Genomic DNA, 23,466 nt, shown 5'->3' with positions numbered 1-23,466 from the left:
TCGTCTTCTTCGTCTTCTTCGTCTTCTTCGTCTTCTTCGTCTTCTTCGTCTTCTTCGTCTTCTTCGTCTTCTTCGTCTTCTTCGTCTTCTTCGTCCTTATAGCTTCTTTTCTGACTGAACTCCACGGGTACGCTCATTGTATGTGATTTTCCATAACGTGTGCAAAATGTGTGAGAGACCTCCGATTCCCGAACGACTTTCCTCCCTTCTGCAAACTGGACGCCGGGATGCTTTGAACCGTCACCAGCAACGCGCAGTCAGCGCTGCCTCGGATCTATCCAGAATGTCCATTGACTCCGCTACCTCAGACTTCTTTGATGCCAAGGTCAAAGCATGGGAAAGCGAGGTTGACTACATACGTTGCATCCGGGATGGCCTTGATGAGGCTAAGACAGCCAAGCTTCTATCTGATTCTGAGTTCCAGAAAGAGCTTGAGCCCTTCCTGGAGCCCTTTCGCACTGCCTCTTCTAACCTTAAGGTCTTGAAACGCCAACGTCAACTTCTACTAGAGGATCTTGAGGAGCAGGTGGAGGTAAAGAAGCATCGGTCTCATGAGCCTGGCCAGGACTTTTTTGAGAGGGCATATGCTGAAACTATTGTTCCCCGCGTTATGGCCGCACGAGCAAAACAAAAGCATCAGCCTTTCGACCAAAGTGCTTTCAAAAAATCAGTCTATTCTTACTACGGTATCGAGGAACTTGAGGATCATTCTGCCTGGTGTCATGTCCTGGGGGGCTGGTACCCCTGCAGGAGCGTCAAGGCTGCACACTTGGTCCCAAAAAGCCTGACCAAAGAGGAAGTTTCTCATCTCTTTGGTGCTGGAGAAGTCGTACTGTCAGACCCTAGAAACGGTAATCATATATCCATGTATTATAAAGATGACCTATGACACTAATATTGATCTTGATAGGCATTACCCTCCTCCACACAATAGAAGATGCGCTAGATTCTGGGGCTATTGTGATTATGCCAATCCCCGGAGAGACGACTGTACCTACACGTTGGAAATGTATTCTCATCGATGAGACACGCAAGAAAAACATTGTTTGGAGAAGACCAGACGGAACAGTGATCAAATTCGCGGTAAGTCCATATAATAGATTTTCAGTTATTGATTGACGTTCCACTGACAATACGGTAGGATATCGATAATACGGAACTCAAGTTTCTGACTGACAACCGGCCACGACGTCGCTACCTTTACTTCCGTTTCGTCGTCTCGTATTTGAATGCGAAGAGAAACAATTATTGGGGCTTCACTAGCAAGGTAGAAACCGGGCGCTTTTGGCCCACGCTGGGCCCCTACCTGCGCAGGTCAACCCTTGTGGCATTGGGACGCTGCATTTCCGGTACTGAGCTGCCACAGTCTTTGATCGAAGGAAACACCTTCGAGTCAGAATATGATGCCGCCCAGGATAAAGATTCGGGGATGATTCTTGGGGCTGATATCCGCGAAGCCCTCGAGGAAAGCATCAAAGAGCATGCAAGGAATGAGTGCTATGATGAAGAAAGCGAAGAAGAGCTGTGAGGAACTCAGACCATAACGTTAAGGCTAGTGTCTACTTTAGACTGGTGCCAGAAGATTTTGACCATAGATCAGATGACATGCGATAACCGTTCATTATGACTCTACCAGTAAGATGACCCGGAATGTCATTCTCTGGGCAAATTGTTCTTTTGCTTTTGTTTTCTTTTCTTTCTTTTTTTTTTCAAGAAAAGGTCGCTGCGCTCTGTGCTGGCTCCGTCGGACCGGCTGGTCGTGAGGTTACAACTGGGAATGGGCAGGGATATGTTGACAGCACATAGCTTAGTAGCTTATACAATCCTTCTGATTTTATACTACTAGTACTAAGGATTATCTACTATATTATCTCGCAGTTCTAAATGCAAATATGCGCTGAGAATGTATGCGTATCTGCCCATGGAGATTGGGCTGCCTACTAATTCAGACGAGGCCACAACCTGAACCTCCCCCCAACCCCCGGACTTCTTTCTCTCGTTTCCTCTATGTAGCTCAAAGAAACCATCAAAGCCCCATTTCAACCCTCTGTGGTGCTTTGAATTCTTTCTTTCTGATCTCTCATCATCTCTCTCAAGCTAGAGCTCGTTAAAACAGCCGGGCCTGCAAAGACTGAGGATTGGTAGGCCTACTGAAGCCCACCGCCGTATCCTCGCTACCACGAAAGTACGATAATGTATTATGGATGCAATTGAGGATTCTATTCGGGATTACTTCTGACCAGGGCCCTAGAAGCTGAACAGACCACTCCTTCGCTTGCCAAATGGGTACACAATCAATGCCGCCACAAACAGACCGATCGTGATGCCGATGGCTACCTGGATCATGCCCACTGCCAGCGTGAACAGCGACCCGCTCGACGTCAGACCTGCTCCCGGCTGCGTGCTTGCGCCAGTGGATGTTGAGATATTCGTGCGGATCTCGTTTGCCGATTGTACGCCCGAAATAAGGGATCCGGTTGCTGCGAGTCCTGACGGAACCAGCACAAAGATGGCTGGCAAAATGGCCGTTGCCGCATGCCCATGCCAGAGTCGACTGTACAGATTGCCCATGATGCCAATGACAAACGCCCCGACCGTATTGGCCACCTGTGAGTTTGAGCCGAGGCGTTTGGTGCTAAAGTAGTTGCTAATGTACCCAGACAGGGCGATGAACATCATCATCGGGCCCTGCTTCCACTTACCCTGATTGATGATAATCAGCCAGATCACCATCAATGCCACGAACGGGAATCGCTGGATGTATGGATTCTTGAATGCCCCCTTTTTGGGGCAAGTAATTTCGGATGTCGCATTGGGGTCGATCAGTCCATAGATTGTCGTCCCAACTGTGATGCCGTATCCTAAAAAAAGTGAATAGATGATTGCATACACGATCCGGATGGAGCCTGCAATCAGTTGGTGGGACTGGAGCTCCAGGCTGCTGCACAGCACCAGAAATCCGGGGAGAATGAGTGCGATCGACGACTCGGCAATCGCTGAGAAGCAAAAGAGTCTCTCCCGAGTGCCGTCCATCATTGGTCCATGGATGCTGCCAAACATGCGCGCCAGGAACGACATGAGGATTGACGCTGACACTTCGAACACGTTTGAATAAAGCACCGAGTTTGATGCCCAGATGTGTTGCATTGCCCCGAGGATGCATCCGTTGATGAAGATGATGGGCATGTCGATGGGTCGCGCCCCGAACGCAAATGGACCGACAGTTGCGCTCGCCAGTCCGTATGTGACCACCACAATCGGCTTGCTGTACCGTGGCCCGCGCCTTTGGATATCTTCTAGCTCCTGGATGGCCTCTTCAACGCCGATGATGTCGTGCACCACGTTCTTGTACACTGAATGTGTGTCGGCTAGCCTTGCGAGATCAATTCCCTGTGAGACCCGCACCAGTTTGACCTCTGTGGTGCGCGTCGATGGATCGTCGAAAGACATCACCATGCAGCCTGGGAAGTAGAGGTATTGACTGTCCACCTCAAGGACCTTTGCTGTCATCTGCATGTACTCCTCCAGTCGGTGTGTCGGTGCGCCGAACGACATGAGTGCTTTGCACAGCTGCATTATGTACCGCTGGCGGGCAATGATTTCGGCAATGTGTACCGTGATGCGGATTTCATCTTCCAGTCGCATCTTGCGATCCCCCTTGCGGCCGCCGCGTCGTTTCGTCGCAACAGACATCATCTCGCTTGAGACCGGCGTACTAGCTCCACTCAGCGTTCCCGATGCCCCCAGCGTGGAAGTCGACAGGTTCTCGTGCTTTTGATACCATTTGGGCCGCTGCTTTTTCGGCGTCGTGGCGCCCGAAGGCGTGGGAGACCCTGGAGTGGCGGATGAGGTGCTGCTAGATTGCCCATTCTGCGCTCCCTGTAGCTTGATCAGCTGCGACAGAATGCCTCCTCCACCAGATCGGTAACGGAGACTTGTGTCGATACCACCTCCCTGGTATACCCCCTTGTCGACTTTGCCTTCGTTTGGATAGGGCGCACCTCGCAGGTTCCGCCGTTTACCAGATTGGTCCTGGGTTAGTTCACGCACCAGACGGTGCGCCTCGGAGCTGGACGTCTTTTGATGCTCCCTTCTATCATCATTGGTCTTGTGCTTATTGTCTGTGAAATCAGATTCAGGTACTTCACCGCCAGCCGCCCAATCCCTGTGGTGCGTTGCCCCGTGCAAGCTATCCCCACCCTCGCGTTCGCGACCCAGCCGATCGCCGATCCGAAGTGTTTGCTCCTTGATTGATTCCTTGGTGGCCTTCAGCCGGGCCTTGGTCGAAGAGAGGAACTGCTCCGTTAGCGGGATAGGGTGGGCGAGAATGCGTCTCGCAGCAGATTCCTCTTCCGGTGGGTGTGCTCCCCCCTCGTCCGCCTGGGGTCCAGTCCGCTGACTCAGGGGCGTATCGGCAATATCAGCTCCCTCATGCGAGTATGGGATGGTTGGCGGGTGAGTCTCGCCTTGTTCCTTGATCTTCTGCCGCTCGTTTGCTTCATCCTGGGGAGTGACATCGGGCGGGGGTGCCTCGTAGGGAATCTCTGTTGTGCTTCTCCATCGGACACGAGCACGACCCTGGCGCTCTGAAGCTTCTTCTTGGCTGTTACCAATAGTAAGTTCTTCGTTTGACCGTTCCTTCGATTCTTTTGGCTTATCCTGGTAAGTGGATTCTTCTGCTTCTTGGGACATCTCGAGGAGACTAGAAAAGCGTCACAGCGAATCTGGAGTCTTGGTCTCGAGTCTCGAGTCCCTCCCTATCACCATTCACAGATTTACCACTTGGAAGATCCGCTAGAAAGAAGGAGCAAGTTCAGAGGCTAAATGTACAGATGGTATTGCAAAGAAATAAATGGCTAGAGAGTGCGTCCCTCGCATAAAGGTCTGGCGTGTCTATGAGCTCATCGGGGAATCCGTGATATGCGACACAACCAAGGTTCAGATATACAACACGGACTGGACTTCCGAATGTGGCAATGGTGTCTCCAACGATATCCAAAAGGGTCGCTTTTTTTGAAAAAAGGAAAAGAATATTGCTACATGAATGGAAATGTTCCTCACCTCTAGACAGCAGTCACGTTTTGTCTAGACGTGTAGGAGTATAAAGTGGAAACAGTGGTTAAGGAGAACCACTAGTCATCCAGTGTGCAGGTGCATGTAGCATCTACCCAGCCAGTCAGCCTATTGGCAATGTCTGAGGCATAGCAATGAGTGGCATCTCCGGAACCCAGGTCGCCGTCGCTGGCGACCGATCCGGAGTTATAGATGCGTGCAGCGCGGTAGAAAGCAGACACGTCGTCTGTGTCGGCTTCGTTCAGGCAGTTGGCCAATCCGTCTCCGGTTGCAGTGCCGGCAGCTAGATTGAATCAGTTAACAAGGCTCAGGTATGGCAGTCGAGTTGGTGGGATTCCCCCCCCCCAATCAGACCCGTTCGGCGTTCAGGGATAGATTTACTCACTTCCGTCAGAGACCATTTGCTCAATCTCCTCAGCTGGACAAGGAGTATTGACATCGCCGTCGTTGTTGCAGGTGCCGGTGCCGTCGTGGTCCTGCATCAAACCTGGGTTGGAAACGCTGCCCACAGTGGCAGGGACGCGCACACAGCCCGCGGACTCCTGGATGATGACGGCGAGAATCAGACGGTGATCGACATAGGTTTCAGCGGCAATCTTGTCGATCGCGGCACGGAGGTATCCCATTTCCTCTTCGGAGTTGTTGGCGAGATCGAAATCGTTCTCGCAGGACGATCGCATGTTCTCTCTGTTGGCTTCGAACCTGCACAAACCTGTTAGCTCCTGCTAAGGCCAATCTCCCAGCACCCCATCAAGGCACCTACATGGCATCGAAAGAGAGCCTATATTGATTGTCAGCGCTATGAATCCCAAATGCTGGTCTCGAGGAGGGTTTACCAGTCATCCATCGCCGGCCATCCATCGGCAACGGTACCATCGCCAGTATACATGGTGTAGCTGTCCGATGCAGTGGAGAGCCCATCAGAGTTATCGACGGTATAGACAGCAACGGCAGTGTTTGTCACAGTCTCGCCAGTGGCACGTTTAGTGATAGGGGAGTTCTTGGTGGGAGTCGGAGTCACAGGTACGTCAACCGGCATAGGCAAAGGAAGGGCAGCAGTCAGTCCGACCAGCGCACAGATTGCGAAGAGGATCTGCCGTGGCTGTCAATATTGATATCCATTCCAGCAGGGTGGAGGGGGAAACAAGGCATACGGTTTGCAGGAACATGATGACGGTGGTAGTGGTGATGGTGATGGTGGTGATGTTGGAGGTCTCGAGAAAGGAGTGACAGGATCACAAGGGAGTGGACGACTGTTCCAATCAATGGAATAGATCTATAAGGCAATGAGGGAATGGATAGGAAGCACAGCTTCCAAAGCAATGTGACGCTATGCGATGCGATGAGGGAAGAGAGAGTGAGGTACCGAAGGAAGACTTCCAACACCGGTTCCCTCGGGACATTTATATACGTCCATCCTTCAACGCCCTGAAGAAGACAAGACAGCTGACTGCCTCCTACCATACCTCTTGGTAGCTGGCATCCTCCCCCACTCGCCGGCCCGGCGAGCATGGACTCAAGGCTAGAATTAGCTCCGCATTTCGTGATATACCGAGCTGCTGAAAAATGGGAAGATTGGACGAGAGGCAGTGGCGGATAGGGAGGGAAATCTAGCGCCGACGCAGCCAACGGCGAGTTGGGCTCAGCGCGCTTCATCGTTTGTGAGATCTCACATACTCCGTCTGGATAGTGTTGGTCAATGATGCTGATGAAACCATCCGAACAGACAAAGAGAGCAGAATGGAGCGCTGTGATTCGAAGCCGCACTGTCGGTTGCACTCGCCCGTTATTGTTTCGATGGGATCCGACCACAGATTGGTTCCCTGTACCTGAAAACACGCCTGTTGCCTTCAGCCAACAGTGGCGATATGCAGATTCGCTCCTCACTAACTAGTTAACTAGTTAGTAATTGACTACTGCATCGCCGCGTGGGTGGAGTCTCTCAGCTGGGCCTTACGGAGCGCCCTGTGAGACTCGACAAAGCCGATTTGCAGGCCCATTCACGTCTCAGCTGTCAAGGACCATTTTCGATTCGATGCGCGACAGCACTGGTGCGACACCATCCGACGCCAGGGTCGTATTCGGTAGGCCTTGACGGCGAGGTTGATTCGGCCGTCTGCCCGCTACAATGGCGTGAGCTAAGGAAATTGGCTCTTTTCCATTGCGGCCATTCAGTGCGCATCAACAGGTCAGCCACATGTTTCCTCCATCCGGTTTTTTATTAAAGGCAATCTCCGTTGGCAAGGAGGATGAGAGCAATATGAATGATAGGAGTACAGAGTACCTTGGGTCTACGGAGTAATAACGGAGTACTATTCAGTAGTTAGCATCCAACTTACCTGGTTAATTACTACAGTGTACTTCGTATAGAATAAATGGCTAGCAGGCAGAAAGACACTACTATGTAACTAGCAAATCATCGCTAGGTTGGTTATTGAAAGATAGAACTACTCCATAGGACAGACTTTTCTGTCTCTGACCCCCCAAGGCTGAAACTGCGGGATTCGTATCCGATTTGTGCGTCGGACTCTCTTAGCAACTGACCCTATTCGCCGAATATCCGATCCCTCATCTGAGTAGCGCTTGGGATCGTTTCAGATCTACCTGTGAGAGTCTTATGTGAGTTTGTAGGAGTTGAACTGGTTCACTGATCTATTTTCTAAAGCACTGATATAAGAAATCCCTCCCCTCCCCCCCCCCCCCCCAGGGAAATCCAAAAAAGTGAATGCTAAAATACTCTAAATACTATTTCAACTAAATTAGCCGGTGGAGAAAAGGGAGGGAAGCTACAGGTCCAAGAGATCGGCGGCCATCTCGCTGAGCGACTCGTCGTATTCGTTATAGGTATCCGAGTAGGTGACGAAGACGTTGTCGGCGACTTCGAGCACCTCGCTGAGCACTGTAGAGAGATTGACGTTCTCGGGGACAGAGTAGACGATGGCTGCGAGGGTGGACTTGTCGACACTGTCGAGCGCGGAGAAGTCGTCCGCGGAGCGGTCGGACTGCAGGTCGGCATAGCTTGACTCGAAGATGACGGTCTGGTCTGGGATGGAGAGGAGCTCCGAGCTCGCCACGGTGCCCGGGTTGGAGATCACGAGGTTGTCGGGTCCCAACCCGCACTCGCTCTTGATGTACGACGCGAGGTTGGAGTAGTAGGTACCCAGCGTCTCGGTGTAGGTGGACGCCGCCTCGTCGAGAAAGATGCCGTCCACGGCAAAGTCATCGTCGCCGCTGACGGTCGGCCAGTTGGCGTAGGTCGCGATGTCCGCCTCGACGTCCGCGATCGCCCGCTCGCCGTAGTCGGTCGCGACGTAGCCCACTGTACGCGCGTTGCCATACGAGTTGACTGCCCGCACGGCGTCCACGTAGGCTGCGTCGGGCAGGCTGGAAGCTCCCGGGCCGCTGTCAGGGTTCACGATGATGGTGAAGAAGACGTAGGGGTTGGCGTCGATCCTATAATGTGTCAATGTGTGTCAGTTGCCACTTAATAATAGTCCATGGTTCTGCATACACTTTCTCAAGGTCCGCCCAGGCCCCGTCTTCAGGGTAGACGTAGAACGGGATCAAGGCATTCGCCGAGTACGTGGTTGTGGTCGTGGTTGTGGTCGTGGTCGTGGTCGTGGCCGCCGCCTCCAAGGTAGGCGTGGGAAGAGCAAGAACCGGCTTACTCATTGCTGCCAGGAAGCCCAAGACTCCAAGAAGAGCGATAGAAGAAAACATTTAAAAGGAGTGTCTAATCTTTAAAGGAATGAAAGAATGAAGGTATCCAAATGAGGGTGGAAGTATCAGCACAGCTGGATAATTGTAAAGTCGAGGCGACCGTTGGAAGATCAAATCGTTCTTTAATTTATAGCGCCCACTCCTTCTCATCTCATCTCACCAGGTTGTTTGCAGGAGCACATGGGCTTCAAGGATCAGACGCTCATTTTGTCGAATTATTGCGCCCCATCCTTCATAACGGCGATTCGCCTCGTAGGTCGTTTAGTTGGTAAACAAAAGAGAGCCGCAACACCCGACTGGACAATCAAAGAAGACATCCAATGGACTTCGGGACACATTCAAGAATTCCAATTCAGGGTCCTGTCACTTTGCACATAAACATGAGCTCTAAATTCCTCAGTAAACTATTGAATCAAATGGCAGATATGGTAACCGCCCTGTCGGAGCCTGGCGATCAATCAATGGCGTGTTTCACCATGATTTCTCACTAGCTGGTTTCAGTCATGCTGTGACTTCAACTGTAATCTTATTTTGAATGATCTTAATCAAAGATCGGTCTCTCTGGTCTCCACAGGTTGTTACTGCTCTTTGTCTGATTGACCAAGCCCCTGAAACCGAATCATGGGCTCAGCAGTTATTCGCCATCCTCTCAAGGAACTGACCATCTAGATTTTTCTTTTTGTCCGCCTATAGAAATGTAGGGAGTCAGGGGGCTCCTCGTAACACACTCTCGTCGCTGGTCAAAGTCGAGCGCGCTCAATCTCTGGATTTATTCTTCCTGGACCACCTCTCTCCCATAGTTCTCTAGTGTAATGGCAGGAAGAGGGAAGTACCTGGAGCTTCCCTCTCGACGGAGAGACAAGGGTAATCAACCGACACGACAGATAAGTATCCTAGGAAAGAGGCATCAATACACTGATGAAAGCGTAGCAGGGTCTAATCTGTACTCTGTACAGTAAAACACACAGCCCTCCCGGTCGGAAAGTGTCTATTACTTAGCGTTGACGCCGGAGTCCCCTAGCCGTGGTTTTCAGAAGGTGGCTTTGGCCTTGAAAAGCCACCGTCGCGTCGCTGTTCGTCATGCCTTTGTCCCTATTGCGAAATCCCCCCTCCCCCTCCCCAGAGTCGGCGGCGAGGGAAACCCAGCCGACTGCTGTCTCACTGTGGAGAAATCTCATCGTCAGCGTAACCATCCAGCCTCTGCGGTATGGATAGGTTCAAACCTCAGCAGCAAAGGCTTATCAACAGCTTTGATAACACCAAGATCGCCAGAAATCAAGCCTGTTCCTGTTCCTGTTCCTGTTGCTGTTCCTGTTCCTTGCCCTGGCCCAGACCCATGACTAAGAAACGGTCCATATCACGTGATGTGCTTAGCTCAGCCTCGCCTTTTTAGTCTTGACCGACGATCGCCCAAACACAACCTGGACTCGAGCGCAGCAGACAGGAAAAGGGCTATTATTATCGCCGGCACAGGTGTCTCGATCCAGCCAAATCAGTCTGCATCCCGCGCCATCCAGACCGACAAGATGAGAGACAGCTCACCAGGTGAAACCCGATCAGCGGCGAGTCCCAGCATCTTCGACTGCTGGCCGCGTAACGAGTACGTTGACTACCCGGTGCGCAACCTCCACCGTTGTCCATAGGGCCAATCAGTGATCCGCGAAGACCGAAAATACAATCTCAGCCACGGATCTGGCACGTCATCCCCTTACGACTCACGCATCCCTTAGGGCTATGGCCAATAGTCGCTAATGTTGTTGCCATGGGGGGGGGGTTGGTTCTTTAAGTGTGCGGTGCAGGGCACTTCGAGATGGGTTTTTCTCCCGCTTCAGTTTTGCGACAGTTTGGCGACTGCTTCTTCTGTTTTTTTCTTCCGGCAAAAACACTATTTGCCGTATTCTTGTACCTTGATTGATCGTGAAGATGCGGGCATCTCTTCTTGTGGTGCTTGGCGCCCTGTGTGCAGTCGGATCCGCTCGCCCTCATCGAACGGCAGACGCTGTGCAGCCAATCATCACCGCAGTTCAGCATGAAGGGCATGCTGCCTGGGTAGGAGGGCAGCGCAAAAGAGATTTAGAGGCGCGCGCGACAACAGATTCGACGACTTCCGAGACCACAACGACTACAGCCGACACTACAACGTCAGAGACATCCACCACGACCACAAGTTCAACCACTTCCTCTTCGACGACGACGTCGAGCAGTTCTACATCTACCACCACTACTGCAACGACGGCCACGTCGACGGCCACTACAGCGTCCAGCACCACGGCCACGGCTAGCTCTACCGCTAGCTCGTCGGCGACCACAACAGCGACGGCGACAACCTCGGCGACCACAACCACCAGCACCGCCTCGACAACCAGCTCGACTGCGTCGGCGACTGCCAGCACCAGCCCTGCCAGAGCGGCATACAACCGCCGCGGCGAGATCGCCGCCATCTGTGTCTTTGGAAGCCTCGGTGTCATCTTTATTGCCTCGAGCCTCACGTACTGCCTGCGAAAGAGGGCCCGTGAACGCCGCTGGGCTGCCGAGGCCGAGAAGCTGCAGAAGGACGGATCCACCTATTCCGTCGTCCCTCTGGTCGACGCACAAGGCAAGTCCCCCAGTGCCGCCACCAGCGACACCAAACTCGACCGCTACTCAATGATGTTCGCCGATCGCCCGCGTTCCGCCGACGTCGCCGTGCACCTCGAGCCGCTCCGTCCGCTCAACCAACCTGGCTCGAATCCCAACCGCCTCTCGGGCTATTCGAACTTCTCCTCTGCCTCGCCCAATCCTGGTCGCGAGACTCCCTCCAGCTATGCCATGGCGGCGAGCACTCAGAGCGACGATGGCCGAGCACCGTACACTACGGCGCCGTCACCTCTTCCGGCTCCATACCAACACCCACAACCACAATCACAGCAATCCAATGATGTGTCTGAGTACCGTGGTTTTTAGGGGGGGGGGAACGCTTGTCCTGTTAGATATCCATTCTCTATTTTTTCTTTTTTCACTGCTACATGTATTGTCCATACCATTCTTTCGAATTTTTGCTCCTTTTTTTTTTCTTTTGTATTCAGCGACGGGGCAGGGGGGGCATTCATAGAACGAATATGATGATATCATCAAGATTCCCAATTTTTGATTTATTTATTTATATCTACTTTTTCCAGGCTTCTCTCAAGTTCTTTTTAGGGTAAACTGTTGTGAAAACGTGGCGCATCACCACCGCCACACCAAGGCATCGTCTAAAAATGGCAACATAAGCTCAGCCACATCCAGCTCGAGTACGTGCTGAGTCAGCACACTGACTTCGGGGTGTTTGCCCTGTTTGTATTTCCCACAACCAGATTTCGCGGCTTCTATTCTGGGCCGTTGCAGACGTCACATCGAGTTGGCTCGACGAGTCGGCATGCTTCGAGCATCAGACGCCTCCGTAAGCCGGGCTTACACAGCAGATTTCACACAGGCAGCATCATTATTTCCGGCCATAGAGCGCTCACTGCGGAAATTTCCTAGGTTCCTGGCTGTTTCACCGCCCCGTGCTGACGACGAGCGGTTTCTTGGCTGACGAGCGTTTCATAGAAGCTTCACGGACATGTGGAAGTTATAGAATACGCAAAGAAATGGTTTTCGATGACGATGGGAAAAGTCTTTAGTGGAAGGAGTGTGAAGGAACCTGCTCAAATGACAGTCTCTCATGGAAGATCAACTCCACTGTTGCTGGTTTGGTTCGCGTGGTTTGCTGGTCCCTTGCTTGTGGAGCCCCGTCGAAATGAGGATGAGCCAACTCTGGTACCCTTTTTGGGGGTGGCCACAAAACCTCGCTGATTGCTGAAAGTGGGCATGAGCTGCGCCTTGTCGATGTTGGGGGACCGCAGAACCTTGTTTCCCTGCTGAGTAACAGGAGGGATCCTCATGCGTATAAAACCCTTTGATCGCCAGGGAGCTCATCATGACTCCTCATTCCCGATTAATCATACCTCATTCCTGACTTATCACACGTGGCTTGTTCACTGAGACATACTCGAGCATAACTTAAAGAAAACAATTCTTCTCTACGAACTACCTTGCATCATGAAGTTCACCTACATTGCTTCTCTCCTGGTCGCGGCCTCCGCCGTGTCCGCCGTGGACATCAACTCCATTGTCTCTGAAGCGGAAGGCGCCGGCGAGACCGCCGTCAGCGCCGCGGAGAGCGTTGCTACCGAGGCCGCCACGGCAGCCGAGTCCCTCGCCAGCGCGGCCGAGACCGCAGGCGGCGCAGCCTACACCTCGCTGACCTCGGAAGCGGCCTCCATCTACTCGGAGGCCCAGAGCTACGCGTCCTCCGTCGCCTCGGAGGCCGAGAGCCGCTACTCGACTTTCACGGAAGGCTGGACCACCCTGACGGGCTCCAACGGCCAGGCCACGGCCACAGTACACGACACCGCCAGCAACACCGGCTCTGCTGCCACGGCCACCACCACGGCTTCCGGCTCCTCCACGTCGTCGACCTCGACTAGCTCCGCCTCCTCGTCTTCCTCTTCTGGCGCCGCTGCTCCGACCGCCGCGCTGAGTCTCAGTCTGGCTGGTGTTGTTGGCGTTTTCGGGCTGATGGTTGCTCTGTAGTACCCTATCTTCCTTATAAAGTCATGTTGTTCTTGTCGTTTCTTCTCTCTTTATACCTCACTGTTATTTTTGTCGACCTTTCATTCCCTTTCGTATCCAATTCCCAACAGTGGTGATATCCAGAGCGCGTCCTCTACACTTCCTATCGTTTTCTTTTCATAGTTACTTTGTGAAATTAAACCCACCATTCCAGATCTGATAACCCCCGATCAACAAGCGATAACCTTGAATAAAGTAATTTTAGCGTGGATGGTGGCAGGATAATTCCTGGATTCCGCAATTAATATCCCTGGCCCCCTGTCGGGGCTGCGGATGGTGCCATTCCGACGTCGTAGCTGCAGCAAGCATCACGAAGTAACTCCAGGATACAACAGAATATCATTACTACCTAAAAAGATAGGAAGAAAAAAAAAAACAATGGCGTCAAGTTTTCCCTGGCAAGTACCTCGCTCACCATGTCTCGCCCGCCCGCCGGGCTTGCCTCCTTCCTGCAACCCCTCCAGCTCTCCGAGGCAACGGTCTACGATCTCGCCTACCGCTGGTCGACCGCGTATCGCTCGCTCTTCCACGAGTCCTCGGCGCAGTTCCTGCCCACGCCCATCACCTCGCTGCCGACCGGCCATGAGACAGGCCGCTATCTCGCCGTGTATGTGGGCGTGTCGTACCTGCGGATCGCGTTCATCGAACTCTCTGGAACAGAACAAACAAAGGGCAGGGGATCGCCATCGTCATCGTCATCGTCATCGTCATCGTCATCGTCATCACCACTGTCTCGGCTCCGCGCTGGTTGTGGCCCCCGCGTCAAACGTACGCTTGAAAAGGCATGGTCGATTGATACCGAGCTGAAACAGGGTCATCCGGAGGATCTGTTTATGTGGATCGGTGATCGGATTGCGGACGTGGTCAGCGACTCGGTTCGGCCGCTGCGGGCGGAGGATTGGCCGGCAGAGGTGGTGATGGGGATATCATTCTGCTTCCCTTTGATGTATTCTTGAATCCTGCTTCTTCTCGCTCGAGTTACTTTTACCTCTAGCTAAACGGACATTTCTAACGGTTCAGGCAAAATTCCCCCGATGAAGCCATTCTCGCCCCCACAGGCAAAGGATTCACGCTCTCCTCCAATCTCAATCTGAGACAAGCTCTACTGGATGGATACGAGAGGCATACTCGCCGGGAGACTGACGACGACGGCGGCGACGACGATGACAGTAGTAGTGGTGGTGGTGGTGGTGGTGGTGGTGATGACCAAGCCCCTAAAAATGAAACTCAACTCCCCCCGCTGCGTATCACCGCCATGGCCAACGACACGGTTGCCATCTTCCTATCGCTTGCGTACTCGATTAGCGCGCTGCCCAACTCGCGTGTCGTCATGGGCCTCATGGTCGGTGGGGGGTGCAATGCCAGCGTACATATGCGGATTTCCGATCTACACCGGGCAAAAGTCAAGCATATCCTTGCGCAAAATCCGGCCGCGACGCATGTCCTTGTCAGCACCGAGTGGAGTCTGGCGGACTCGACGCCGCCCCTGCGTGACCTGCGGCTCGTCACGAAATGGGATGCTCTGCTTGATGCCCGTTCTGCCCGTCCGGGATTCCAGACCTTCGAGTACATGGTTGCAGGCCACTATCTCGGCGAGCTAGTCCGCCTGATCACGTACGATTACTTTGTCAATGTGCTCGGTGTGGCGAGGGAGGAGATGCCCTCAGTGCTTCTGGAGGAACATGCGCTGACGACCGAGTTCCTCTCTGTGGTGGTCGCTCCGGTGCGTGCGGATGCAGAACTAACCGCGGCGCTGGAGCGCGAGATCCCTTCGCCTGCCTCGTCGAGAAGGCGGTCCTTTTGGACGCCCGCGCATTCGAACGCGTTACGCACGATCGCCCATGTGGTCCAGATCCGGTCGGCGGCTCTCGTGGCTGCGGCGACGGTCGGGCTGCTAGCCGCAACGCAGGAGATCCGGCTGTCACCGCCAGCCGAGAGTAGCAGCAGTGAGAATCACTTTCAGCCGGGAGAGCCAGCCCCGCTTGTCTCGGACACGACTTGGCGCCAGGGACCCGAAGAGCTGGTGGTCGCGTTCTGCGGAGGTGTGATCCAACACTACCCGGGCTACAAGGAGACGGTGCAGAGGTATCTGGACCGCCTGATTCTGCGCGGGCCGCAGCACGGCGGACAGAGCATCTTCATGCGCGAAGCCAGCGATGGCGGGATCGTCGGCGTGGGCGTCCTCGCCGGGACGGTGGAGGGCCGCATCGAGGGGATCGTAGGATCGACATTAACGAGATTTATGAAATGAAATATCCTCTCCTTATTTGCATTCTCATATCTCTATCTACTTCCTTTAGTCCACCTGTCCACATCGCACGCTGAGAAACGGCTCCTCCACCTGCGTCATATTGTGCAGGACCAGCTGTTCGTTTCCATCACAGCCAGATTCACTGTCATAAGCACGGTAATGACAACTAGCTCCTAGATTCGACTTACTATGTGTAAAGAAGACAGTAGTATCCTTCATTCAATGTAAGAGAGACGGCCCTCGCTTTCCTGTCGATAGTGAGAGATAGAAAACACCCACAGGGAGATACATGGTTATGGTTATATATCCTTCCACTCTGGGTACTGTCTTACTTACCATTGGTCTGGCAACTCAAGACACGAACCATCACTTGGTGAGAAGATGCCCCTGTCTCCCTGGTAATTATCTTGACTGTACAGGGTCAACTACACTTAAAGTCAGCTTAATGTGAATGACAGCGAGAGAAAGAGGGTACTATCGTACAATGATTTTGGCGTGGGTTAGAGCGAAGAAGCCAGCGAGGAGCGGTACAGAGCGCATGATGAACAGAGATAAATTGATAGATTCGAGAATGTATGGATTGGTTTGAAAGAAAAGGGAGAGATACTCATTTATGTACCTCCTTCCTGTACTTATCCCTTAGTTATCTTCCTATATCACAGCAGACCCGCGACAATCCATATTGTGTCCCGACGACGACAATGATATTCCTGTTCGAGATTAGCTGTTGAGAACACAACTGACTCAATAGACTTACACGCATGTAAATACCCGGGAAGCGTGACGGCATTCTTTGATTGTGGATTGACGTTTCCTGTGGGAAGGACTCGAGAAGAAGAGAAGAGGAGAAGAGAAGTTGGACTGTCACCTGACGTGCTTTTCTTCTACCCTCCTCCTCTCTTCTGTTCTCTGCCTGCTCCCAGCAACAATTTCCCCCCTGAATTACGGTTACCATCCCTACCCCAATCCGTCACAAACGTATCCTGTTCATTGAATATCAGGCTGACCAGTCCCGATACTCGTCATAGACCTTCAATCCAGGACAGATTCGAATCGATCCTTCTGCAGGAGCGTTCTGCCGAGTTTCTATTCAGGGGGTCTCAGCTATCAGTATCTCTCGTATAGACCAGTCGGGTCAGCAGATGACAGGGTCAAGCAGGAGAGTTCTATTGTTGACGTGAAATGGTATTCCCATGCATCTACATTACTAGGCCCTGACACGATTTTAATGCCAATGGTATGGAATACCATCTATATTCTGTTTCACGCCCACTCCCCATCGAAAGTTGTCTCTGTCTGATTCTTGCTGACCTCCGCGTTTAGGCTTGTCGTGGCCGTCACTTTTGGCCCCGTGAACCACCGTCGGGCGAAGAGGGCATAATAGATCAAACATCCCGCCCAGACAATTCCGTTGATGACGACCGTGTAGTTCATATCTTCCGCTGGGTCTATTAGTGTTGGTCTGAAGGTCAGGCATGCAAGGAGAACACTTACGACTCGGGTTCGGCCCCGTGGTGGGAAACATGGACAGGACAATCCCAAAGGCCAGATATATCACCGCAACGGTGGCAATCGGCCTGCTCCATACCCCCGTGTAAAACTCTCCAGGTTGGAACTCATGCTGCCCCCAGACAAGCCGGCAGAAAATGGGAAGCCCCCAAGACAGATAGTTGCTCGCTACAAAAAGGGAGAAGAGGGCGTTCGCCGCAGCGTTGTTAATCAGACAAAGCAGACCGACAATCAGCCCCATCACTACCAACCCCATTACCACCCGCACAGGCTGGTACTTGACGCGGGTGCTGATGTGGCGGAAGAAATTGGAGAAGGGCAGAGCGCCGTCTCTGGAGAACGCCCATGCCTGACGGGATGTCGCGACCATCTATGTGCCCGTCAGTGTTGATGCCTTGGAGTTCAGTGACATCGAGACCTACCACGGTGAGGCCCATGAGGAACTGGACAAAGATGATCGCCGCCATGAATCCGAGGGCGCCACGTTTCCCGAGAGCATCGTAATATATCTAATTCATACTTTAGTAATATACACTGGAGACCTCATGTTTCCAATCTTTACCTGTGCCATTGGCTGGCCGAATACACTCGACAATGTATGGTCGACATTGGTATCCATGACCGCCGCAATCACCGCAACACAGAGAAACCCCAGCACCCACGCCGAGCCCGCCGTCCAGACAATCCCCAGCGGCACCGCACGCGCGGCATGCATCGCCTCCTCGCTCATATGCACGCACGAGTCGAACGAAGCCACCGACCAGATAGGAGCCAGCCAGGACAGGAAGAATGCCCATCCGACGGGCCAGCCCGTCTGGTTCTCCACGTGGCCAAAGACATACCCAGCTGAATTGAGCGGTTCATGGCGGACCACCCTCTTCCCCACAGGTAGGGCGACCACCGTGGCCACGACGAGCGCGATGTTCAGATATAGACACACAGTCAGGATGCGAGGCATGAGCCGGCCGAGAAACGCAGCACCCACGCCGTGCAGAATGAGGATGGCGGCGAAGACGGCATAGATCACGCCGCGAGAGGCAGTCCATTCGCCGTCATTGTGGATCGAGACACAGGACAGAATCATCAATGAAAGGGTGTCTACATAAACGATATCAGTTGAGAACATTGGTACAAAGATCGTGTTTCTTCTTCATGTTTACAGTCCAGCGAGCATAACCCGCCAATCAAGCCGAGCGTATTGCTATACCCGACCAGAAAGCTCAGCGGGTTCTTGAACCGCTTGGCCGCGAAATGATGCGTCCACCAGTATAGCCCTCCAGCCGTTGGGAGTGCAGAAGCCAGGTCGCCCTATATAAGTTATGGTTAGTACCTTGTTATATCACGTACAGATCTGTTAAGGTATCCTCGAGATTCTTACCATGGACAATCCAACGAGGAAAATGAAAAAAGTAGCAGAGACCCAGCCCTACAGTTGATCCCAGCTATTAGTTGAGGTGGTAGGTATGAATCAAAGGGGAAAACATACCCAAACCATCCCCGCCGGTCCGACAAGAAGGGAAAAAGATAACGCAGAGGCAATGCTAGGCATCAGTCCCATGATGCTGAACGTGATGGCGAAGATGTGGATGGTCGAGTACTGGCGCCGGAGTTCTTGCTTGTAGCCCATCGCCGCTTGTCATTGTTAGTCACTCACTACTTTTGTTCTATAGTATATCTACTAGGTTATGTAGGGTGACTACCTAGGAGCTGGGCGTCGCTGGCGGATTCTACAGCCATTTTGCTGAAGTTGAAGAGTACGAAGTACTCCGTCTAGTTACTTGAGGAATCAATGTAGATAATGGATATATTATGAGGAGGATCGGGATTTCATTTCCAGTGAAACCCCTATAACCATTCAAGGGGTATCTTGGGTGATCGGCGTGGCTGGTGATACAGCATTCCTTGGCTGACTCGAGTAAGGAGATGTTCCAATAAGTAGTATTTGTATTAGAGAGACAGTATTATTATACTATATCGTAACTAGACATCACCATTATCATGACGAGTATACGTCCCACTGCACATTATACTCACAAATACTCATAACAGATAAGTATTACATCCTAGCGCTCCATACTCCAAACTCCATACTCCATACCCGCAACTCATTTCACAACTCATTCTAAAACGACCAAGTCTAGTAGTAAACCAGGCTATACGGCGCTTCCGTTGAAAGCACCATTTGGCTGCGGGGTGGTCTGCTCGACGGTGGTGGCCTCTGAGGGCCCCCGGGAATGACCGTTGGCGGTACGCTCGCTGCCGTCGTCGCCCTTTTCGCTACTGATGCGCGCCTCGACATCATTGAAGTCTTGACCCGGGTTGACGGTGTGATAATGGAAGAGCTGGAGCAGGCCGTAGAACCCACAGGCTAGCAGCGAGCCGAGTCCGGGGCCGACCCAGTAGATCCAGTGGTAGCCTGGGAAATTGCGGTTGATCACGGCCGGGCCGAGGGAGCGGGCGGGGTTCAAAGAACCGCCGGTATAGTAATCGCCTGGTTCATTAGTGAGACAGACATTTACGGATAATCAAAATAGAGTATTTGGCCACGCGTACCAATCATTTCTGTGACAAAGAAAGTCAGACCAATGCCGACGGGGGCAAGGTACGTGGATTTGTGCTTGACAACCGCCAGCATGATGATGATGAAGATCAGTTGGGCAGTGAGGAACATCTCAATGAAAAGGCCCTGCGAGATGGAGGCCCCTCCGCCGAGACTGGTGCCAAAGTTGGCTGGGCCAGGAAACAAAGCAGACACGACGCCGGCAGCTGCGATTCCAGCCAGTAGCTGCGTGGGGACGAGCAGGACAGCTCGCAGGACAGAAATGCCGCCGACAAGAGTCAGGGCGAGAGTGACCTATTTTCAAGTTCAGTGTTCAGAAATCATCCATCTCAGGTCCGGTGATCACGGAGATAAAAAAAAAAAAAAGAAGAAAAACCTACCGCCGGGTTAAAGAGACCACCGGTCACACGGTAAAAGGCCCAGACATTGACAGTCAGGGCGAATCCAAATGATAGTGCCGAGTAGAGCAGGTTGGATGTGTTCGGGGGCGCCCCTTCCGCGGGGGCCGGGGTGTTGGAGACCTGAGTGCCGGCGAAGGAGAAGAAGAGGAAGAGAAAGGTCCCAACGAACTCGCCCACCACTGCAACAAGGTTGTTGCGCGCCGTGTCGGGCAAGTTCAGCATGGGCAGCTGGCCTCTCGAACGAGAAGCGGCCGTGTCTCTGGCCGCAGCCGAGTGAGTCTTGAAGAATGGCATGTGCTTTCTAGCAGCGGCGTGAACACAACACAACGAACGAACGAACGCACGTACGAACAAGGAACGAGAGTCGATCAGTTTCTCCGCAGATTCGCACCAAGCGTGGGAATTCCGGAAATATCTCCCCTGTTAAATGCTCGTTGAAGCGAGCACGGCTCGAATGTGACATCGCGGACAACCTCTTTTCTTCGACGTCATGACTGTTGGATAGAGACATCACTCTCCCCAAAGCAGAGATAAACCCGGAGACACCACGGCATGTCTTAGATGAGTGTCGCGTGCCTCTGCTTCGAATGTTTGGCTCCCAGTCGATAACCAGCTGATAATCGATAAGGCTGGACGCTGGATCCGCTTCACATCGCCGCAAACGGCCAATCTGGCGGTCTGGACCTCTCGATAGTGGTCAGAGCGGATCTCTGGCGATGGGCCCCATATATGTGATGATTCATGGATATTTAAGAAGAGAGCAATGAGGCATAGATTGCGGAAGTTGAAAATATCAACTTTGTAACAGTGACACTGGCAGACCCTTGAATTAGTATAGTTTAGCTTGGTGAACTGTCCAGTCAAAGCTCAGGGAAACTCACTTCCGATAGATAGAGTGCTGTTTATAGTGAAATCGTGATAGATCCGCCATTCTGAAGAAGTCTGCTGGACCATGCAGAGTCGTCCGGGTAAGTGGGAAGACCTCATCGCGATCTATTCCACACGTAACTGGAACCCTTCGGTTAGCTGCACTATACTGGACTAGTTCTCAATCCAATAACAATCACTTCCCTAGGCAGCGTCATACGTTCCTCCCAGATGCTCCACAGTAGATGAAGATCCCGTTGGATAATGAGGGCGAGTCGAGACGAAAGAAGAGGGGAAGCTGGAAATGCATAAGGGGATTGCATTACTTATTAATGCACGCTGATTCATCAATGTCTTCCACCATGCCGTTTCCAGACTAGCACGAAGGGCCTGCCAAATGGGGAATCTCGGAGCCGACTATCTGTGCCTGACTGCCTTGCTGCCTTGCTGCCTTGCTGCCTTGCTGCCTTGCTGTTTGACAGTGCCTGTCCAGTGTCCACTGCTGTCCACTGCTGTCCACTGCCTGTCCACTGCCTGTCCACTCTTTGGTACTGTCGATTTTTTTCTCCGTCATGCTGAGTCATTCTGCAAAGGCCGACAGAATCCCAGCAGATTCTTGAACTGGCCCACCCCCTCCCTCCCCCTCTCGCCTAAGCACCGCCGTGGACGAATAATTCGAGTCCGGCATGTCTCTGGTGAGTCCTACCAAGCAGATTTCCGTCTAGAGAGCCCCGGTGTGTCATCATTCCCGTGGGCAGCGTGGCCTGACGTTGTTGCTGTTAGGTAAATCGTTTGTCCAAACTCACGACCGCGCCCGAGTGGCTCAGGGGCCCTACAGACCACGGCTCGATGGGCCAGCGTTTCCCCGCCCGACGCCGAGAAATGTCCTCGGCCCATCAGAAAGAAGGAATTACTGAGTCTCCAAGAAGCTGCAGCGTCCGTCTAAATGCTTCATCAGCACCTCCGCGGAGATGACAGTTCTTCTCTGGCTCCAGGGACACCCGGCCACGGCCCGCGCCACGCGCTCGAAAGCAGAATTTTCGAAGAATAAATACCATCACGATGCCCCCAAGAAGGGACAGGGAATTCAACCATCAAGCGTTCTGTCTATCTGTCTGTCTATTCTATAGCAACATCTTAGCATAGCATCCTCGCTGTCGAGTCATCATCATCATCATCATCATCATCAGAATGCCGTTGACACCTGAGCAAGTCACCGTGATCAAGGCCACTGTGCCTGTTCTGCAGGAATATGGCAACGCCATCACCACTGCCTTCTACCGCAACATGCTGAACGCCCATCCGGAGCTGCGCACGGTGTTCAACATGGTCAACCAGACCAACGGCCACCAACAGCGCGCGCTGGCGGGCGCCGTGTTTGCCTACGCCTCGCACATCGATGACCTGGGTGCACTGGGCCCGGCCGTCGAGCTGATCTGCCACAAGCACGCCTCCCTCTACATCCAGCCCGAACAGTACCAGATCGTCGGCAAGTTCTTGCTCGAGGCCATGGCCGAAGTGCTCGGAGACGCCTTGACTCCCGCCATCCACGATGCCTGGGCCGCGGCCTACTGGCAGCTGGCTGACATTATGATCGGCCGCGAGAAGCAGCTCTACGACGAGGCCGACGGCTGGACCGACTGGCGCCAGTTCAAGGTCGCCCGCAAGACCCCCGAGTCCGCCGAGATCACCTCCTTCTATCTAGAGCCCGTCGACGGCAAGCCGCTGCCCGCCTTCCAGCCCGGCCAGTACATCTCCGTTCGCGTCCCCGTTCCCGAGCTGGGATACGTGCAGCCGCGCCAGTACTCGCTCAGCGACCGGCCCGACCCCAGCTACTACCGCATCAGCGTCAAGAAGGAGGCCGGCCTCGCCTCGGGCGACAAGGCGCACCCGGGTTACGTGTCCAACGTGCTGCACGGCAACGTCAACGAGGGCGACCTCGTCGACGTCTCCCACCCGTACGGTGACTTCTTCCTCAGCAGCAGCGAGGCCGCCACCCCGGTCGTCCTCCTCTCCGCCGGCGTGGGCTTGACTCCGCTGACCTCCATGCTCAACACCATCACCGCACAGGGCGCCCCGCACCCAGAGCGCAAGATTCACTTCATCCACGGCGCCCATACCACCGGCGCCCGCGCCTTCTCCCGCCACATCCTCGGCCTCAACAAGCAGTTCCCCAACCTCAATGCCACCTTCTTCGTCTCCGCCCCGGCTGCCGACGACCGCCAGGGTGTCGACTACCACCACGTCGGTCGCATCAACCTGCAGAAGCTCGATCTCGCCGGCGACCTCTACCTCGACAACCCGGAGACAGAGTACTACGTCTGCGGGCCCACCGCGTTCATGACCGACATGAAGACCTCGCTCAGCGCCCAGGGCGTCGCCGATGCGCGCATCAAAATGGAGTTGTTCGGCACGGGAGGCATCTAGATCATACATTTTTCCGTTGCTTT

The 23,466-nt window shown here is 53.4% G+C and overlaps 12 protein-coding genes across 12 annotated transcripts; 5 read left to right on the top strand and 7 right to left on the bottom strand.

Annotated features, from left to right (window-relative positions):
• The first annotated feature begins 20 nt into the window (after positions 1–20).
• Positions 21–1,610, top strand: ASPZODRAFT_162606 (hypothetical protein). The gene is made up of 3 exons (XM_022726585.1): positions 21–851; positions 911–1,083; positions 1,142–1,610. Exons 1-3 carry the CDS (start codon positions 167–169, stop codon positions 1,526–1,528), a joined length of 1,245 nt encoding a protein of 414 aa, XP_022585171.1. The 5' UTR covers positions 21–166; the 3' UTR covers positions 1,529–1,610.
• Positions 1,611–2,247: 637 nt separating this feature from the next.
• Positions 2,248–4,692, bottom strand: ASPZODRAFT_148123 (hypothetical protein; the record flags this gene model as incomplete). Its single annotated transcript, XM_022725335.1, has 2 exons — positions 2,248–4,530; positions 4,567–4,692. 2 exons carry the CDS (start codon positions 4,690–4,692, stop codon positions 2,248–2,250), a joined length of 2,409 nt encoding a protein of 802 aa, XP_022585170.1.
• Positions 4,693–4,970: 278 nt separating this feature from the next.
• Positions 4,971–6,249, bottom strand: ASPZODRAFT_126582 (hypothetical protein). The gene is made up of 5 exons (XM_022721525.1): positions 6,228–6,249; positions 5,910–6,166; positions 5,837–5,854; positions 5,459–5,775; positions 4,971–5,356 (listed from the first exon to the last, which is right to left on the bottom strand). The coding sequence occupies exons 1-5, from the start codon at positions 6,240–6,242 to the stop codon at positions 5,133–5,135; spliced, it is 831 nt and encodes a 276-aa protein (XP_022585169.1). The 5' UTR covers positions 6,243–6,249; the 3' UTR covers positions 4,971–5,132.
• Positions 6,250–6,534: 285 nt separating this feature from the next.
• ASPZODRAFT_21205 (hypothetical protein) lies at positions 6,535–7,049 on the bottom strand (the record flags this gene model as incomplete). The annotated part of the gene is made up of 2 exons (XM_022727796.1): positions 7,031–7,049; positions 6,535–6,963 (listed from the first exon to the last, which is right to left on the bottom strand). A coding segment is annotated over exon 2 (195 nt), but the record flags the coding sequence as incomplete, so codon positions are not given.
• An 819-nt stretch (positions 7,050–7,868) lies between these two features.
• Positions 7,869–8,721, bottom strand: ASPZODRAFT_51310 (hypothetical protein; the record flags this gene model as incomplete). Its single annotated transcript, XM_022728431.1, has 2 exons — positions 7,869–8,526; positions 8,585–8,721. Coding segments are annotated over 2 exons (795 nt in total), but the record flags the coding sequence as incomplete, so codon positions are not given.
• A 1,711-nt stretch (positions 8,722–10,432) lies between these two features.
• On the top strand, positions 10,433–11,908 carry ASPZODRAFT_232366 (hypothetical protein). Its single transcript, XM_022727924.1, has one exon. It carries the CDS (start codon positions 10,717–10,719, stop codon positions 11,734–11,736), a length of 1,020 nt encoding a protein of 339 aa, XP_022585166.1. The 5' UTR covers positions 10,433–10,716; the 3' UTR covers positions 11,737–11,908.
• A 694-nt stretch (positions 11,909–12,602) lies between these two features.
• On the top strand, positions 12,603–13,617 carry ASPZODRAFT_228966 (hypothetical protein). The gene is made up of 2 exons (XM_022727908.1): positions 12,603–12,978; positions 13,030–13,617. The coding sequence occupies exons 1-2, from the start codon at positions 12,856–12,858 to the stop codon at positions 13,387–13,389; spliced, it is 483 nt and encodes a 160-aa protein (XP_022585165.1). The 5' UTR covers positions 12,603–12,855; the 3' UTR covers positions 13,390–13,617.
• A 227-nt stretch (positions 13,618–13,844) lies between these two features.
• On the top strand, positions 13,845–15,679 carry ASPZODRAFT_148121 (hypothetical protein; the record flags this gene model as incomplete). Its single annotated transcript, XM_022725334.1, has 2 exons — positions 13,845–14,374; positions 14,449–15,679. The coding sequence occupies 2 exons, from the start codon at positions 13,845–13,847 to the stop codon at positions 15,677–15,679; spliced, it is 1,761 nt and encodes a 586-aa protein (XP_022585164.1).
• Positions 15,680–15,701: 22 nt separating this feature from the next.
• ASPZODRAFT_232426 (hypothetical protein) lies at positions 15,702–16,488 on the bottom strand. Its single transcript, XM_022727925.1, has 5 exons — positions 16,437–16,488; positions 16,163–16,389; positions 16,016–16,104; positions 15,868–15,927; positions 15,702–15,821 (listed from the first exon to the last, which is right to left on the bottom strand). Exons 2-5 carry the CDS (start codon positions 16,217–16,219, stop codon positions 15,725–15,727), a joined length of 303 nt encoding a protein of 100 aa, XP_022585163.1. The 5' UTR covers positions 16,220–16,389; positions 16,437–16,488; the 3' UTR covers positions 15,702–15,724.
• A 351-nt stretch (positions 16,489–16,839) lies between these two features.
• ASPZODRAFT_162598 (hypothetical protein) lies at positions 16,840–18,950 on the bottom strand. Its single transcript, XM_022726584.1, has 8 exons — positions 18,889–18,950; positions 18,675–18,820; positions 18,567–18,614; positions 18,349–18,496; positions 17,751–18,286; positions 17,611–17,697; positions 17,174–17,558; positions 16,840–17,127 (listed from the first exon to the last, which is right to left on the bottom strand). Exons 1-8 carry the CDS (start codon positions 18,923–18,925, stop codon positions 16,943–16,945), a joined length of 1,572 nt encoding a protein of 523 aa, XP_022585162.1. The 5' UTR covers positions 18,926–18,950; the 3' UTR covers positions 16,840–16,942.
• Positions 18,889–20,371, bottom strand: ASPZODRAFT_148119 (hypothetical protein; the record flags this gene model as incomplete). The annotated part of the gene is made up of 4 exons (XM_022725333.1): positions 18,889–18,915; positions 19,396–19,679; positions 19,742–20,042; positions 20,129–20,371. The coding sequence occupies 4 exons, from the start codon at positions 20,369–20,371 to the stop codon at positions 18,889–18,891; spliced, it is 855 nt and encodes a 284-aa protein (XP_022585161.1).
• Positions 20,372–22,207: 1,836 nt separating this feature from the next.
• ASPZODRAFT_148118 (hypothetical protein) lies at positions 22,208–23,443 on the top strand (the record flags this gene model as incomplete). Its single annotated transcript, XM_022725332.1, has 1 exon — positions 22,208–23,443. One exon carries the CDS (start codon positions 22,208–22,210, stop codon positions 23,441–23,443), a length of 1,236 nt encoding a protein of 411 aa, XP_022585160.1.
• Positions 23,444–23,466: the final 23 nt, after the last annotated feature.

This window comes from Penicilliopsis zonata (genome assembly GCF_001890105.1).
Source record: "Penicilliopsis zonata CBS 506.65 unplaced genomic scaffold ASPZOscaffold_1, whole genome shotgun sequence".
Lineage (NCBI taxonomy): Eukaryota > Fungi > Ascomycota > Eurotiomycetes > Eurotiales > Aspergillaceae > Penicilliopsis > Penicilliopsis zonata.
This window is presented reverse-complemented; position numbering and strand designations above follow the sequence as displayed.